General features: G+C 41.5%; 1 protein-coding gene across 1 annotated transcript in view; it reads right to left on the bottom strand.

Annotated features, from left to right (window-relative positions):
• Window positions 1-18,860, bottom strand: part of zswim5 (zinc finger, SWIM-type containing 5) — a 68,947-nt gene that overhangs the window by 14,997 nt on the left and 35,090 nt on the right. The window contains exons 2-5 of the mRNA XM_046052025.1: window positions 5,565-5,752; window positions 4,632-4,800; window positions 2,997-3,145; window positions 1,216-1,366 (exon numbers count right to left, since the gene is read on the bottom strand). Coding sequence (XP_045907981.1) covers window positions 1,216-1,366; window positions 2,997-3,145; window positions 4,632-4,800; window positions 5,565-5,752 — 657 coding nt within the window. The remainder of the gene's footprint in view (window positions 1-1,215; window positions 1,367-2,996; window positions 3,146-4,631; window positions 4,801-5,564; window positions 5,753-18,860) is intronic.

Here is an 18,860-nt window from a genome sequence, read left to right as displayed (position 1 = left end):
GTAATCCATACAATAAAAGCTTTAAACCCCTCCAAGAGAAAAAGTTACTTGTCGATTAATTAATTTGTTGTCTGACAGAAAATTTTGAGTTTTGATAACAGGTTAATCATTAACATCCCTTGTTCCTGCTTCTCAGATGTGATGCTTTTCTCTGTAACACATTATATTAAATGGAATATCCTTGCGACGTACAGTTGAACAAAACAAGCTCATTTAAGACGCGCTTTTGGTAACTTTTGAACTTTCACCTTCCTTTGGATATTTCATCAACTGAACAATGCATCTATTACTCTAGAAAAGTCACAAACATAATTCTAAAAAGATAATACAGTCTGTCAATCTGTTAAAGACAGCATTTAGTCATTGTCTTTTTCTGCCTGGTTGAAGAATGCTACTTTTTGTTTCTGAAACTGCACTGAAAATGATCAAAGCTGTGCCATAACATCTGGGTAATACCTCTGAATGTTTTACAAAATCATAGGTCAACAGTCATGACTATAAAACACTTACCTGCTTACTAACCTGCAACACTGACTCTACACAGACCAAGAAAAAGTCAGCTAACAGCTATTCTGAATTCCATAAATGAAAGCGTTTGCCTCAGTCATTTATAAAAGCCAGAGTTGTTGTATTGAATAAATCAAAATAATATTGGTAATAACAGGCAGCTTTGGTGGCCTTTTTCACTAACTTCACCACACTAAACACACCTGCTCTACGTACACACACCTCGAGCTGAGTCAACTGTCGGATGTCTGCATCTCTGAGAAAAATGATCAGGCAGCAAACCCTGACTGTCTGGCTGTTATTTCTGTCTGTGTCTGTGTCATGATCTCCCTCACTCACCCAGGAAGTGCTCTCATTGACCTCCTAAATGCGGAGATTGATTGCAGAGAAGCTGAGCAGCCGTATTGATCGGCAGCCTTTATAATTCACCCTGTGGAAGGAGTGGGGGGAGGGGAGAGGAGAGGCCCGAGCAGGAGGACTGGATGACCAAATAGCTTACTGACTGGGTGAATGTTTACCCGACAACGTGACCAAGGAGGCCAATTTGTCTGAGTAACTGACAGACTGGACACTTCTGTCGGCCTGGCTGTCTGACCTGTAGTGACTGATGAACAAACTAGCGAGCTGATTGGCCGAGTTGAAACATTCCTAAACAAATGAGTAGTGTTTTATAGTAGTGTTTTCTGACATTTATCAGACCGCGCTTACCTAGCTCATCCCAGAGCTGCCGACACTTGTCCGTCATGCCCGTGCCCTGTTGTCTCCATAGGGACAGCCGGGGGTCTGCCATAAACTGTTCCGTTATGAGCGTCAGCATTCGGGCGCCGTTTGAGTCTCGCATCCGTAGCATCTCCCTCACCTGGAAAGACCCAGCGTGTACAGGCTTAGTCACTTTAATCCGTAACACTTTGACCTTCTTCCATCTGGTATTGATGAGCATCCTTACTCATCAGAATGTATTTCAGGAGAGAAATAAACACTTTAAATGGCTGTTAACCATCAGAGGTTAAGAAGGCCGGCAGCGCTGCTTAACATACTTGTCAAACAAAGACTGCGATTACTAGTCGTTGAAGCAATAGTGTGACATTTTGGGAAATATAACAAGACTGATACGACTCATGTGTTTGTCTGTTTAGTATGGAGCTAAAGCCAGGGGGCGATTAGCTTATTTTAGCATATCAACACCAAGGCTACCTAATTAATACAGTATATGACAAGTGAAGAAATATTTCAATGCATAACTCCCTCCATAAAAACCACAATGTGACGTTTTTACTTTTCAGTTTTTGTGCGGATAAAAACACATTAGGTATAATGAGTTAATTAGTAAGCTGATATTTGTAAGTGAAAGAGTATATTTCCTATAATGTCAAATTATTCCTTTAATACCAATAGAAGCATGTGTCAAGATATGATATGTGAAAATCTTATCAATTAAAATGAATGGAAAAGATAATGGGTGATTTCTGGCAACACACAAATCATCTAGGGTCTAGGTTGAAGAGCAACATATAGGATGTTATAAAACCTTCTGAATTACACTTAAATTAAACAGTTTGGCAGTGAAATCGACAGCTCAGACCACATCATAATTTAGGTCTGTGTTAAGTGGGCTTGTTTCACTCAGACAAAGAGCACTAAGAAAAGTGCATTTATAAATCCTCTACATTGACTTTGAGGATTTGCAAAGCTATATGTAACCATATTCAAGTCAAGAATAATGCAGTTAAAGAAATCTTAAAATGTTCTCAGGACCTGAGGGTGAAGTAAGAAGAAATTCTGACTAAATGAGGGTTATCTACAATTGGATTTTGTACTAACACTTTGTATTTTATTTTTTTATAGAAAGCTTGTGTTATGAACTGGAGGTGCGGGGTTCAAATTTATCAGGCTGGTAAGAGTCTAATGAAAGGCATCATAGTGCTGCATTATGGAAAATGTAGGATTGAGCATTTTTGGAGCTTTACCCGTACTAGGGACTTTTACTGAGGATATCTGCCGTCTGTTACATTGATTTTGATTAATCTTTTTTTTATGTCTATTGTGAGTTCCACAACTTTTTCTTTGCAAAACTAAATCACTTGAATACCCCGTTAAAATACGTCCACCAGTATGTTCAAATCTGGTAGTTTCAATTTGCACTAATGTAGCACATCTTTCTTCTAACAACTTAAGTTTGTAACAAGAAATTTAACAAATAATCTCCTCAAAATAATATCCTATTGAATTAAACAATTATTTAATCTTGCTTTCTTTGTTTTCACTTGTGGAGAAACTAGTGGAGTAGAAAAAAACAACATATTTTAGTGTTGTTTCTAAGTGGTCACTGGTGTGTATGGATAGGCTGCTGCTGAGGAAAACATTTATGGAGGGATTAGTAAAATAAGTTTTTATTTGTAATCAGTGTTTTGATGCTGATTATGATAAAATTAATCAATAAATAAATCCCACCATATAATGGAGCAGAATTAGAAAGGGGTGATGCATACCTTAGCGAACATGGAGTTTAGTTGCTTCCCAGAGCCGTAGTATCCTCCCTGTGACAGAAACTGTTTGACCTGCTCCCTGACTTGATCCTCGTCCAGGTGCCAGCAGTTGTCGTCATCAATGCTGGCACCTGCAGTCGGGTCTGGAGCGCCTGCGAACACACACATTAAATGCCACAATGAAACATGCATGAACCCAAATGCAGACAGAAAGCACACAAACACATGAAAAACTGAACAAAACAGAACCTAGAAGCACAATTTCAATCTAACATTAACATCCTTCTCTCCACATCAAAGCTGATGCAAAGAGAGTACAGTCTCAGTCACTTTATTCCTTCCTGTTCTCAATTCGCAATAAACAAACGGCAACCATGGGAAATGGAGTTTACTTTTAGACAGCCTCACTTGCACAACTATTTCCTTAGCTTGATCCTAACATGTCATTCAAGATTTCCTCAGAGCTTTTGAATAGTTAGCAATCCAATCCTAAAAACAAACAGTTATTCCGAATCATTTTAAATCCCTGCTGAATTTTTAAACTGATAATTTCTAAATTTTACTTATAGTGCACCTATGTGACAAGAAAATCAGCTCGATGCAGGCTAATCGTGCACTGAGGGCACGTAAGGCCAACTTTATTTTTCTTCTGTTCAGCACTGGGCGTGTGTGTCTGTGAAATACTACGGGGAAATGTAGATATGCTCAGAAGGGGGAAGCGTCTTTGATCTAGCAGGAAGCGAGCTGAGGAAAGCCCAGAGATGTGTTTCCAACTGGCTGGGAGTACGCAACAGCAAACAGCAACATTCCTCCATCAAAGAAAGCCTCGCTCCTGGATCGACTGAACTTCAACCCCCACGATCTCCCTTGTCAAACACAGACAGGAAACACAGCGCGGGGCTTCCTGGACAGGAGAGCTGGAAAATGTCAACATTTAGCGAGGAGGATGAAATAGAGAAAAAGATAAAGAGTTTTGTTTGGTGAAAGGATGTGTCTAGTTTGTCGTTTCCCAGATGCAGGTCTGCTATGGTTCTCCTCTTCTTTTTCATCTCAGTACATTCTCCGGTACTTTCATGTTTCCTCTCCTTTCTGTCTCCTCTCCTCCATTTCCCCAAGTGCCAGTTCTCCTGTCTCTTCCTCTCACTGTCCCATTCCATTCCACACATCACTCTCCACCTTCTCCTGCGTCCATTTCATCATTCAACTCCTTTTCCCCCCTGCTTTCTTCAACATACTCCCGCCACTGGAAGGAGGTAGTCACTGGAGAGTGGGAACTAAAAATCAAACGAGCCATTTGAAGCCTGCGTTGCTGCTTCGCAGGAGTAATCAGGGCTCTGACGTATGACAGCCTGTAGGCTAGCATGCAGCATGTTTTAAGTCTGGAAGCTTTTAAGTCTGGCCTGTTGCTGTGAAGATATCACTGCAGAGGGATGGACAGGACCTCATTGGAGCAGACTTTTCAACAACAGCTTTACAACAACAGCTTTACTTTTAGACTGCCACGCATTTAGGACATTATAAATTGGTTCTAGATGGATTTGGTGAGGCATGAAAGTTGTTCTAAAAATCACACAATCATGTGGCTTTTCACTTTAAATCATCAAATATGGACAAAACGTTTGCCACAAAGGTTCTCACCATGGACCTGGTTGATCTCAGAGTTGGAGGAGAGGATCTCGTCGGCCAGTTTCTGAGCGGTGGGCAGCACCTCAGTGTGGTGGGCTGTGATCAGATACTGGACCAGCTTCTGCAGCTGATCTCTGTTCATCTGGAACAATGTCTCTGAGATGGGTAACCGCAGCTTCACCTGTACCAGACACACACAGACACACACACACACACAGAAATGCTGATGTATGTACGACATGTCAGCTACGTCCTTTTTATTACTGTAAGTTGGTCTATGACTTTTTCGGTTGCCTGGAGGCAGCTTCACACAATTGAAAAGTATTATATTATGTACCTCCTGCTTTAGAAACTACTATTAAAAGCAAACTTATTTACCCATTGAGTCATATGCTGTTTTTGCTGGGATTTTATTCCCTTTACAGGCTTTATAATTTACAGACTTACAGCAGTCACTACATGTCTAAGCTAATCAATGTTATTTTCAGGACTCACCATCATTATATATGTGAGTGATACGACACATATTCTACAACACTTTTTACGAAAGAAAAATTAATTATACACAATTTAAAATGATTTAGACCCTTTGCCTGTCCATGTCCAAATGGTTTCAAACCACAATATATACAAATATCTATAAATAAATGAACTGAGGAGAATTTATTTCATTTATTACATTTGTGATGTGCATGTTTTGCAGTTTAGCACTATAGTTCCTATTATGCTTCAGTAATATAAAAAAGGAAATGCAATGTTTGCATAGAGCTTTTATCAGAAAGCCATTTGATAAAATTTAACAATGTTTTTATCCTACTTTAGTTTTATTTTTTATGTTCCTTGTTGTTTTACTGCTTTATTCTGTGAAGTTCTTCTTTTAATCTTATCATTTTAGCATTTTACTGTCTGTTCTAGTGTTAAGGCCTTTGGAACTATAGTTATTACCTGTTCAGGCTTGCGAATCCGGTAAAGAGAGAGTGCCACCACGTGGGCGCAATAGAAAATGTCTCTGTTCCCGCAACCACAGGTGACGGAGGTGATCTTGCATCGGTCAAAGCTGATGGCCACCTTGTGGGTGACCTCTGGTTCTGATGATGTGGCGGGTTCAGTTACGGTGCCACTGAGGTGAAACCCTGCAAAGACACAAGGAAGAAGGATAGATGAGTGAGCTTAATAATTAACTGAGATGAAAAAACCCCCACATATATACATATAAAACATTTATATAAACTGTACATTTAACTATCCTGACTGACCTTTCAATGCCTGCAACAGGTCAGTAAATTAATGGGAACATCAGAGGTTTCCATTGTTTTAAAAACTATGTTCGCAAAAGCTAACAGAGATACAGCTACTGTGATCTACAAATGTACTTTCAATACTGGTTACAAAAACAAAAAGATCACACTAAAGCTATGTTTTCAAGTCATTTAACATCACACACAATGTTTCACGTTTCCTTTGTTTTAGCTTCTACCTGGACCTTTTGTGTGCACTGGCGAGGAGAAAAAAAGCACAATAGAAGGAGCATCCGTGGTAATGTGAGCCTCTTCAAACTTACAGAGTGAAGCTTCAGTACAAAACACACAAATCTTAATGAGGTGTCTCGAACAGGGCACTGCGCCATCTGACACTCTCTCTACCCCTCTGTCCTTATGTCTCTATGCATTTGCGTGTGTGCAAAGGGGGTTGCTAGGGTGTGATCATTTCCTGCCAACACACACACACACACACACACACACACACACACACACACACACACTCCAGGATAATAAGGTTAGTTGCCTTTAGAGATGAATTTTTACTCTACATAGTTAATCTTTACGGCCCTCACAGGCAAAAGTTGATAAATAGAGATCTTTATCAGATCTCATGTGCAACGATCAATGCTATGTGAAAACATAGTTCTTAAATATATCTCCAGAAAACTACTTAAAGAGACATTGCAACATTTGAAGAGTTTAATTATGTCCAACACCAGGTGACATAAAACTTTAGGACACCTTTTTTACTGCAGAGGTATGCCGATGACACACAACTTTATGTATCTGTAGACCATCTGGAACCAGCAGCAGTCTGATGTCCTTTAAGAAATGTCTGACTGGCATCAAATGTTGGATGCCTTATTATTTCCTAAAGCTTAATGAAAAGAAAAATTGAAGATAATCCAGTTTAATTGTGATTATCATGTGAACACATTTGTTTCTGAATAAATCCATTTCTGTTTACGCTTTTATTTATGCTTTCCTATTTTCCAGAATTGATTATAATCATCAACATCTACTGAACTTTACTTAAAAAAAGGTAAATAAATATATCTCTAAAGAAGAGTCGATTTTGAATACAGGGCTATTGGTCTGCTGGAACCTTAATTTTATTCACTCAAACTTTTATTGAATTAATTAAAACATAACAAGCAAATGAAGCCCGTTTCTTCCAATGCCATCAACTGCAGGGATCCTGAGTAGCAGGTAATAAAATAAATAATGTGACAAGAAAAGAAGAACTGAAAAGGCAGTAGATGTGGGAAAAAAGAAATAGGCTGAGCAAATAAATGGCAAGTGAGGAGACAGGATACATGGGGATGAGACAGAAGAAATGTGAGAGGAGAACAGAGAATAGGGGAGGGGAGAATGTGTCTGGTCTGTCCTGTCGTCTCACTGTGACAGGTCAATTATTTATGAGGTGAGGAGAAGTGTGGTGTGGGTGTGTGTGTCCATTGGATTACTGTATCTCACCAAACCATAGCAACCCCACTGCTGCTTTCACAGCTAGAAAGATGGGGGGGGGAAGAGAGAGAGAGAGAGAGAGAGAGAGAGAGAGAGAGAGAGAGAGAGAGAGAGAGAGAGAGAGAGAGAGAGAGAGAGAGAGAGAGAGAGGACGAGCAAGATAACTGGAAAGCAATGATATGTCTATTTTGGGCATGGGCTGAAAAAAAGTAAAAATGTCTAAAGCTCTGACAAACTAACAAACACCAGTGTACAAGCACACACATACACGCACACAGACACACACAGGCATGAACACTAAGATTCTGGGGTATGGGCCAGCATGGTAAAGCAGCCTAATAAGCGTGTGGTAAGCCATATCCCTGGCAAAATCCCACAATAGGCTTTTCCAAACCAAATGTTGTGAGCAAGGAAGGAAGCAGACACACACACATAAGCACACACCCGCTGAGAACCGATCAACAGTGAACTGCTTTCACTATGACGAAGGAAGATGAAGAGCTATGGGAGAAAAAAGGAAGAAACCGACGACCACATGACGGGTTGAAAAACTGATGCACGCCGTTGTTCAGTGACCTGATTACTGGCAAAGTATGTTTTGATTTAAGACTAAACCCATCTCACCACTTCCTACCAGCATAACAGCCGCCCAGCGCCCGGAGTTCAGATCGACAACTCGACCTACCTCCTAGACTGCGAACATACAACTACCAAAACACCAGCCTATAGACACAACAACTAGCTAAGCCTGAGTTTGGACCAAAAACATAAAAATGCAAGCGCCTATCATTTGCTGCAGTTTTATATAAGAAGAGCCAATATGATCTAGGACTTTCAGTTTGAGTGATACATTGATGATGTCTTTCTGGATACTGATTAGATACCACAACTCGGGATATCTGCCGACACTGTGTCATAATAGCGCTCAGTTGATACAGTCAGAGTGAAGTGAGCTTTTTCCAGAAGACAATGCAAAGTCATCAAATATGTGAAAACACACATTCCAAGTTGAATTACCCTGCAGTATTAGCAGTGTACCTTTGTGCTAATTCTATTGTCTACCTTGAAATTGTCAAGACAGATAGTAAATGATTGCTTCTGTAACAACATTACACCTCCCTGTTCTGAAATGCTGTGAATTCAACCTCTGACAATTTTCTAGGAATGTACAATCTGTCCAGTACGTGCTGAGCAATGTCTTGATGTCACTGACTTACTGGATTGTACCTCATTTTCTTACTGGTACCTGCAGTAAAACATGCATGCCAAAGCAGCCCCCTGCTAGTTTTTGTAATTCACTTCTATTTTGGGTCCACATGTGGCCAAACCGTCTGAATAACCCTCCAACAAATTGACCCAGCAACCATAAAAGTCACATGTACACCAACAAGTGACATACTTACAAGCTGGCTCTATGCCATCAACTCTCCAACATACTGAGCAGCCCAAAGACCTTAACACCTACACATCAACAAAACAGACACCTCACAGACAATAACTGACAACTAACCGACCAATGCATTTCCAAAAGGACATAACTGACCAACAAAAACTGTCCACTGAGCCTAACAGGCCATCTGACTATGACAGGAAGGATGACAGAGACAAAGACAGAACAGACTGAGAGGGAGAGCGAGAGGCTGATGCATCTGCCAATGATAGACATAAAGAGTACTCCGAATTGTTGAAATCCCTCCCTCCCGCTGAGTCCGCCTGCCAACCCAATCTTTGTGTCCCGCAGCTCATGGTAATATCATAAATGTCAAAAAAAAAGGCTTTCCATTCCTTCCCACCATCCCTATAATGGGTATACCTGTAGAGCCAATTTGCACTAACCACAGCTTAGGGTAAGGAAGTCCAAATTTGATCTTCCAGTGCTGAAATCATCACAGTGGAGAGCAAAAGATCAGGCTAAAAACGGGGGAGTGCATTTCTTAAAAGCATCAGGGGAACATTTGAGAGCCATATTCCCTCAAAGTTGTCTAAATAATGTTTTGTAAGTCATCAGTCATCTCTACACTTGTCTCCAGAAATCCAGCTTAGTATTTCAGATGAGCGTAGACGTTTTGATGGCAAATGATATTAGGTATAAAGATTTTCCCACAACTGGGAGTGCTGCTGTCTCTCTCTGTCTTGGCATTCGAACCTAGCCCCCCTTCTCTCTCCGTCTGTGTCTGTTTGGTTAAAGCCTATTGTTGCTCAGGCCACAGGGATGAATGTGATGGTGACACCGCTGCTCTTTTCACTTTCAATCAAGTCTAAAATGGCTCAGACACATTTCACAGTCCGTCTGTCTGGCACCCCCTTATCTCTTTCTAGTTTCACACATAAAGCCCGCAACTTAGCTATGTTTAATTATCCGGAAGTTAGTAGTTTTTGGCATTCATACCTAGATCAAGTCTTTTCCTGCACAATACGGCCATTCCTAACAAATTAGGCAACACTAGAGTTGATGTCTAGCTCATGAGACTACTGCAGGATGCTACGTATAACAACACCTATCGAGTCTCTTGTGATTGGCTCATTCGGTCAATGTTAAAGGAGTGATTTGACATTTTGGGAAACTTTTTTGCTTCATGGCTGAGAAGATGGATGCTATTCTACTACTTATGACCGTCTGGTACATATAAGGATACAGCAAGCGGTTTAGCTTAGCATATATACGGCTAGAGAAACTTCAGGAAGTCACTGCTTCTGGCCAATAAACAGTGTGGCTCATAACACCCAATAAGACTAGGGTTTTTGTATGGATTTAACAAACATTTTAATTATTGACTTTTAGAGATGCTGGTAAATGGATTTTTATCTTTGGACAGAGGCCAGGCTAACTCTTTCCCCCACTTTCCAGTCTTCCTGTTAAGCTAAGCTAGCTGGCCACTGATTGAAGCCTTACATCTACTGTACAGTAAGGGAGGGCCATCTATCTTCTCATCTGGCTTAGAAAGTCATTGTTTATTTCCTAAAATAACAAACTAATCCTTTAATTAAGCATGTGTAACTGCTTTTAGTAACTATTTGGCATGCCTAATCCCTGAATGATGCTTTTGAAAACAGATTTCCCATAAATGTGTGTTACACAAGAACAGATGCCAACAGACGGGGACCCAGGATAGAACCTTGAGGTACTCCACAGCTGAGTATAATTCTTGCTTACTTTCTTCAAACTTGTACTTAGTCCCAAAGCTTGATGATTCAATAATCAAAGGCTCTGTGTAAAACTGTACCACTTCTTTCTTTTCTACCGCTCGAACATACAGAGCGCTTCTGTTTGTGTGTGTGTAAAGACTGAGGGAGACTGTGTCTCTAGCAGATGGGGATGCAATGACACTTGATAAAAAGACTGTGCATCAGACAGTCTGCACGCACACACACACACGTAAACCAGTGAACAAAACAACCTTTTCAGAGCCAGAGATCTGCTTTTGTTCTTAATGCCACAGCAACAAAGCCACACAAACTAGTTAGTGATATTCACAGTAGATATCACTAATCTCTGTGTCTCACACACACAAACTCTTCATGCCTTTCTATACCAGGCAACTCAACTGGTTCGGCAAAACTGAATGAATTTATAACAAAGGTGATTTAGGAGTGTGATGTGTGTAAACTGGGAGTGTTGCCAAGGACAATGATCTGGCCTAATCCTTGGGGAAAAAAATCACACGGCCCTGGGTGTATATATATATATATATGTGTGTGTGTGTGTGTGTGTGTCATGTCTTTTTGCCTGTTCTGATGCAGGTTTGCAATGTATGTCACTGACATCTTTCATGCGGAAGAAGGTGTGTATGTATGTGTGTCATTTGTGGTTACTAACAACACCACTTTCATTGTGTGCTGCACATAATTTAGAGCTACAAACAGAGCTGTGGGCATTCAAACCCCAGCTATAATCCTCATTCTGATTCTGTTTGGTGAAAGAGGGAACAACATGAACCACAGCCATTTCCCCACCTCTCCTGTCAACCAAGCGGCTGATTTAGCTCGTGGATTTGTTTTTAATCTGGATTATTTTCATTTTAATTAAAATATATAATAAGACATGTGGGTAGGACTTGACAATGTATGTCTTTTTATGGATACATGTGTAAGCAGGTAAAATCCTGTTGCACAGCTGTATCAATGTGCGAGAAAACCACAAAAAGTGTGAAGAAGCAATAAAAAGAGGAGAAAAGACGACTGGAGAGACCACTATTGTACATCTTTCTATTGTAATTAGAGACCCCCCCCTCACCATGATGCATATACACACACACACACACACACACACACACACACTCGGCCTCCCTCCCTCCCTGTTGTACACCATCTGTCACTTGATGGCAACCCCGCCCACACAAGCCAGTTAACCAATCAGGAGGCAGAGAGCTCCCCATGCTCATAGGCCATTAACCCCTAATCAGCTGGGGAGATGGAGCCGGGCGGTGAGCCAAAGTGTGCATGTGCACACACATACAACGCACAACCGTAGCCATAGTCTTATTAAACCAAAGCCTCACCATGGGCCTCGCCGACAGACAGAGAGACAAACGCCACCGCTTAGAGTGAATTTTAAAGTTGAGGAAGAGACGACAATATTCCATTCATCTACTTGCCCCACAGAGCTGCGCCCACACCACACACATATTGCCAAAAGCCCTCCTTCATTCTGACGCCCACACAGGATTCACTGCATCCCATTTGGTAAACGAACATAGATGGGTGGTAACTTAAAAGAAAACCAAGATTAAGTGTCTTAGTGAAGTCCAGGTCGACCACAAGCCTCTAGAACAGTTTTTCCCTAAGGAAGTACCCTCATTTGGTGTTTTGATGATGATGGTAAAGAACAAGTTGCTCCAAAATCTCCCACTGGTGTTGAAATGTTTCAAGACCTGGTAACTATGAAGGTCATAGCATATTATTCACATCATTTTTATACTCTTCCCTCATGCCCAGTAAAGAATCATATGCATACATTATGTTTTGTCAGAAATTTTGTAAGTTATCATTTCAATTGTCTCTGTCTCCCTACAGGTTCATTTTCCGCCTTCACCTGTACAACACAAACACTACAGTGGGGTGGAATTGAACCTACAATGCCATACTGGCTTCATGTAATATTGTAAGTCCAAATTGTCAGGTGGAGATACAACAGAGAAATGAGCTGCATTTTCTGAAGTGAAATCTCATAAATGAAGCATATTTACAAAGACAGCCAGGGATGTCAGACACAGTCAGTGGCAGTAATTAGTCTGTGCTGACCAGAACTGGCAAAAAGACAAAAAACATAATTTTTCATCTGAACACAGTAAAGAAGGAGGGTGACCGTTTTCGTTTATTTAATGGCTTTTCATCATTGTTGCAAGTAAAACGCAGTGATATCGACTTATCAAATGTTATTGGACAATTTGTGATTTTCAGATATATTGGTGCATATGTCGGACAGTAACTATCAAGTACTTTATGTTTGACTTAGTTTATGTTTGAAGTCACCGCATAGTTTGCAAAGTTATATTTCTCCTGTAAAACAGAACACAATTCCTTCATTTAACCTTTTTTTAAAACAGCATTTTTATAGCAGAGATGGGCCACTTTGCCTGAAACAAAGAACCCCCTTCACTAATGTCATGTAAAATTAACACTTTTATTAAATAATACATTTGCCTTCAGGAAAAAAGAGCCCAGATGCTTTTATCATACAGCAAAATGCATGTACTGACTGTGGCCGTCATCTACAAACTAAATTGATCAGATATGGTCAGGTATTGAGTGTTAGGATCTGGGAGGCAAAAAAAAAGCCCAAAATGTTTAGGGATACTTGAAGTGTGTGTTTATGTTATGTGCATGTTACAAAATGAATATCAGCCTTCTCAGCCACCCACAATCTGTCTCTGAACGCAGGTCTTGCTCTTTATGCTCACTCTGTCTGTGTTGATGACAAGTTGCTATTTACTTGGATCAAGAAACTGCCTCTTCAGCAGAAATCCATCCAACAGGAAAGAAATCCCACTACCACTTTTTCTCTGCTCTAATCTCTCTGCCCCTTTCCAAAAGTAGCCTAGTGCAGCATTCATCGTCCTCCAGCAGCCAACACATCCCTCGCAGCCTGCGGCCCTTCCCATCTTCCATCTGTTCTGACAGCTCCAAGGTTTACACAGCACCCCCTCCTCCCCCTCGCTCTCATTCACACAGACACTCACATGGCCCTGTATTCAATCAGCCATCTATTTCTACACAACGGACATGCATATGCGCACACACACATTGAGTACACCAAATCACTGAATCCATCCATCCATCCATCCATCCATCCATCCATCCATCATCCATCCCTCCCTCCTGCAGTGTTTGCTGATGCGATAACAGCTGATTGATTCATTTGTGATTTCCCAGCAGCCCTGTCCCAAACACACACGCGCACAAAAAAAATCCTTCCTAACCGCCGGGACTCATTTGTCATGATTACATTGAATTGATTCCCTGATTTGCGATGGGGGGGGGGGGGGGGGGGGGGGGGGGGGGGGGGGGACAGGAGAGACAGATGAGAAAGGGTAGAAAGAGAAAAAGATGGTAGAGAAAGGTTTAATCAAGTCCCTTTCAGCTGATGTGTCACTGTAAAAACAACTTGAAGGGGGAAACTGGAGGTCTGATCACAGCTGACATGGGCAGAAATCAGCAAACGGCTGACTTGCTGGCCTCTAAGATCCCAACCTGATTGAGCAAAGGGCACCAAAAAAAAAAAAAACAAATAGAAAGAAAGAAGGAAAGGAAAATGGATGCCGTGGAGAGAAGAATTTCAGAGAAAGGTGAAGTGACATTTGACGTAAACCAGATTAGATCACTTCTGAAAGGAAGTGATAAATGATGGTCGTAGAGAGATAAAAAAAAGAGACAAATACCAATCCATATCATCAGAATGAGGAAGATCCTAATGGCTTGTACTTCCCGTTTTTGTCGCGTGCACACACACACACACACACACTTGTTTGAGCTGTAGCAGCCGAACTAGCGAGGTCATCCTTTGCTTGATGTTCGTCTGAAATTCAATCAAGAAATTCATCTGTCTAATCTGAAAGCGGGCTATACAACTTGAAAGTCAAAGTGGTCCAATTCAAGACTCGCATACATTGTGCTGTTAGTGGAGAGCCGCTTGGTCAATTCATGCCCTTGTGAGCATGTGCAACAGTAGAATGAAGGTTATTTGGTAAAGAGAAAAACTATAAATGCTGCTTTTCAGCTTCGCAGAGGACCAAAAACCTGCGAGCAGAAACGCTTGCACAAAAACACGACAAATACATTATATGCAACACAAAGCTGAAGCTGGGCTGAGGAGAAGCAGAGCTAAAGGGCCTTGGTATATGCGTGTCATACACAGAAGCTGTCCTTTCTCCACTCTGTGTCAAACAAGGCTAAATTAGAGATAAGAAGGCCGTGTGTTTTGTCCGGGCCTGTTGTTTGCGGTGTAGAGGCAGTATTGTGCTGCGGCCTTGTCTGGCCACACTTACAAAGAGACAAGCAGAAGCAATTTATCAAGCTGCAAACACTCAGAGGGAGACTCCTGCAATCCCCTGCTGATAACGCCTACATTTATTGTCTGCTAGAGACTTGGACTTCTGGTTTTCACTTTTTTTTTTAAAACTGAGGTTAAGACTTTGCATGACCTCTCACCAGCTACACATGGAGGCACATGCGTCAGGTGCAGAGATGCATAGCAGTAACAAGCGACAAGACAATGGCGAGGTTTAACTTCCAGTATCCTACAGTTCGTTGGGTGACACCACATTTGAAGCAATAGCCCTTGTGTTAAACCAGAGTGCAACTATGCCTGAGAGGCTACAAAATCAGGGAGAGGCAAGAAACAGCCTGCTCTTTGCATCCGTACGTGTGAACAAGTGTGTAGAATATCTGCTCACATCATGGCACAGAACTAGCTTTCATTAGCAGGAGACAACCAGTTACTTTTTGGTTGAATTTTAAAAAGAATTGTCCTTAATATGACCTACCTGTTAACTTGACCGCACAAATAAGTGACTGACTCAGGTCACAATATGCTAACACATCCAGGAATTACATCAAAGACAAAACTGTGTCCAACCAGCTCATGTGACCACCTAAGTAAGATTTTCTCAATCTCGCTGTATGAGCGATTAATTAGCAAATTATAGGGATTAAGCAAGCTAATGTAGATGGCTCTTAATTTGGATCGATGTCTTTTCTTTCTCTTTGGTTGCATTCTTCTCAGTCTCTTCTCTCAGGCTGACAGAGATACGTCATGGGAATTGGTTTCCATAGAAGCTAGCAAGTTTGATATTACCATAGTAAAGCCATATTTAAAATAACACTGCAAGACTTTGTATGATCATCATCTCAAACAATTGTTGGCAGACATATACTGTATGTCATTTCTCCCTTACCACTGAAACTTTAAGTTATATATATTTTGTAAAACTTTAATGGAGATTCATTTCACTGCATAACTGGGACTAAAAGTGGAACAAACTGAAAATGACCTCCAAATGTCAGTGTATCACTACTTTTCCTCCTAGCTGAGGAAGACAAAACCATAATATGATAGGGATGCTAACACACTAACAAGGCACACACCAACATGTAAGCATATGAGAGGAGCTGACAGCTGTAAAAAGGTCACCTAACTGGATTTACCCTCCAATTACCAATACATCAGTTTACCAAAGACATGCACTCACATTTACACATGCGACTGCATTTTTGTCAGTTAGTGTAACCACCCATACACGTGAAACCACACAACAGCCGCACATGATAGCTACATGTATAGATCCTTCCTTGCAGCAAACCATTCTGTAATGAATGTGTGTATTCTGGTTATCTTTGTGTTTTAATTTAGTAAAATATGTGTTTGTGTGTGTTTCCGCATGCAACTGTAAGCAATGTTAATGTGGTTATGCACATATACACACATGAATTTCCTGCTTGTGTTTACGTATGCCAAATCTGTTGTCTCTTTCTCTCCCTCTGCTGCTCTTTTGTCTCTTCTTTCTCTGTCTCTCTCACACTTTGCCCTTTTCCTAAACCAACCATGGCTGAGGCCATGGTTTTTGTTTAATATGGCGGCATGCAAAGCAAAGGAACAACCATCTGCCGTCTTAAGAACAACAAGGGCGGGCATCACAATGCCTCTTTAGTTAGTGTGTGTGTGTGTGTGTGTGTGTGTGTGTGTGTGTGCGCGTGCAGGCATGTGTGTTTATTCTTGAAGCGCAATCTGCAGGGCAAGATAAGTATGCATTTAAGAGGCTTATATTTCATTTCAGGAACTGAAGGAGACAAAATGGCTCCATTCTGAGTTGGCGGACACAACACAAGGAATGGCAAGGTAGCAACAAAAACATAAAGGAAAGAAAAGGCTCGCTCTGACGTTGTTTGTGTATACACACACACACACACACACACACACACACACACACACAGAGATGAAGCAGGCCCAAAGCTGAGCATTTGTAGTTTGTGCACAAACACAATTGAGCACAAAGCTGATCATTTGAAATACAAATCCAGCTTTATTAATCATTGGTTTTGTTTACTGAACAGCTCAAAGCCAATATCTGATGAAAGCAGCCAAATCAATGTCTAAAGACTGAACAAAAGTAACTTCAGGGATATTTTAGAATAAGTGAATATTGACCTAGGCATGTCAAGCAGATGAAACACTCTCATAGAGCCTCTGAAGGCAGACGTGATGCACAAACAAAAAATTAGCAAAAATACACCGTATGAATAGTTAAGCAACTTTTGGATGTTTTGCAATGTATGAAAGTACGGTATGTCAACAATATTTCATGGCGTAAGCTGGTGCGCTTCAGCTTCATTTTGACAAACAAAGCTGCAAAAATACTTTCTGACTTGCAACACATTTACAGACAATGACCTCAGTTAATTTTAGATGTTGCTGGAGGTGAACCACTGTTTGGATTTTCAGCATACCCTGGGAAATGAAAATGAATGCTGTAGGTTTACTGGTTAATCAGGCTGCCGCTTTACCATAGTAACAGCTAATCTTGCTGGGGTTCGTATCAAACAAAAGAAATTTCAGACATGGACTGAGTTCAATCCCTGCTGGCGCTATAGTTCTTTGCAAATCTGAAAATAAATACTAACTGTAGGATTCATGTTTTGGTTCCACTTCAACAAGATATTTTCTTTCTGGGAAATATTTCGTCTACCGCAAAGGTCGTGACATTTGTGGTTTTGTTGGACCGTCTACATGTCTGAGTTTAGAAACCTTTCCACCCCCTGATTAGCCTCCACCCCTGCAGAGCTGATCACTGCTCGCCTTGCACAATCATGCATGAAACATGAATAATGAAATATAATGAAAACAGCTTGCAGGCCAATATACAAGCTGACGATCCACACATGCCCCTTCTCTCTCACACACACATACGCACAATAGCTCTGCAAGGGTGAAACTCTCATTTATCCATTAACTGAAAAGCAATCACAGATTTGCATGAACACACACACTCACAGAGGGGTGGGGGACTTCTGGTTGACTTCATCAACCTCTCATCAAGCCAAGCCACCATATGGGGATGGGGCCCAAAACAGAGGGGGATTGGATTGCGTGTGTGTGCGTGGATGTGTGTGTATTACAGAGAACCCCCCCAAATGCAACACCAACACAAAGGAAGCATGCATCACCAAATCAGCTTTGTCTTGCATGCATTATGATGCTACTGCAGTCCTATTAAGAAGACCCCGCCTCCCAACACACACACACACACACACCCCCTGAAGGTGTGTTAAGCTTAACTGAAGCAAAGCAATGAAGAGGGTCAGACACTCTGATTACTACCTCCTCCTTTATTCCTGTCCCTCTAATTTCTAGCTGTTTCTTTATACCCTTCCACCTCTCAACATGCTGACTGGCAAGCTAGCAAGGCATCCTGAAAATCCAAAGAATCCCCAGACCTGGGACCCCCTGCCTCCTCGCACAGACATACACACACCACAAGTACCAAGGCCAGCTTGCTGAGGTAGGCAGACAGTCATGATACACATTGAATTTTAATCTGGGCGTGACCTGTTTTTTCTTGCCCCCCCACCCTCCCCTTACTTAACTTCCCTCCCCTACTGGCTGCCCCCATAGTGTCAGCCTTTCACAGACAAGCCCATCCCACTCCAAGCACCGCCCACCCAAGACACCCCCTCTAAGACCCCGGCTGTAGGCCTCAAGGCTGGGGCCTCGCCTGCCATTGTTGGCCCACAATAGGTGAGAGGCGGCTGGCAGGCAGGCAGCAGCCAGGAGGCCTTGTGGAGGAAGTCAGGGGAGAGGGAGGAGAGCAGCTACTGGAGGGGGGAAGACGGATGGAGGGGTTCTGGGTTCCTTGATAAACCAATGTGTTGAAATGAATTAGACAGTGAAGGTTTAGCATCATGAACTGATCTCACCATATCAGAAAAATACAATACAAGTATAGAAGAAGGGGGGAAAGCTTAGCAATCTCAAAACAGGCTGTGAGTGATGCAAGCTTCGGTCACAAAGCCACTATTG

The sequence above is a fragment of the Micropterus dolomieu genome, linkage group LG06 (genome assembly GCF_021292245.1).
Source record: "Micropterus dolomieu isolate WLL.071019.BEF.003 ecotype Adirondacks linkage group LG06, ASM2129224v1, whole genome shotgun sequence".
NCBI lineage: Eukaryota > Metazoa > Chordata > Actinopteri > Centrarchiformes > Centrarchidae > Micropterus > Micropterus dolomieu.
The sequence above is the reverse complement of the archived record's forward strand: the minus strand, read 5'-3'. Positions and strand labels throughout refer to the sequence as shown.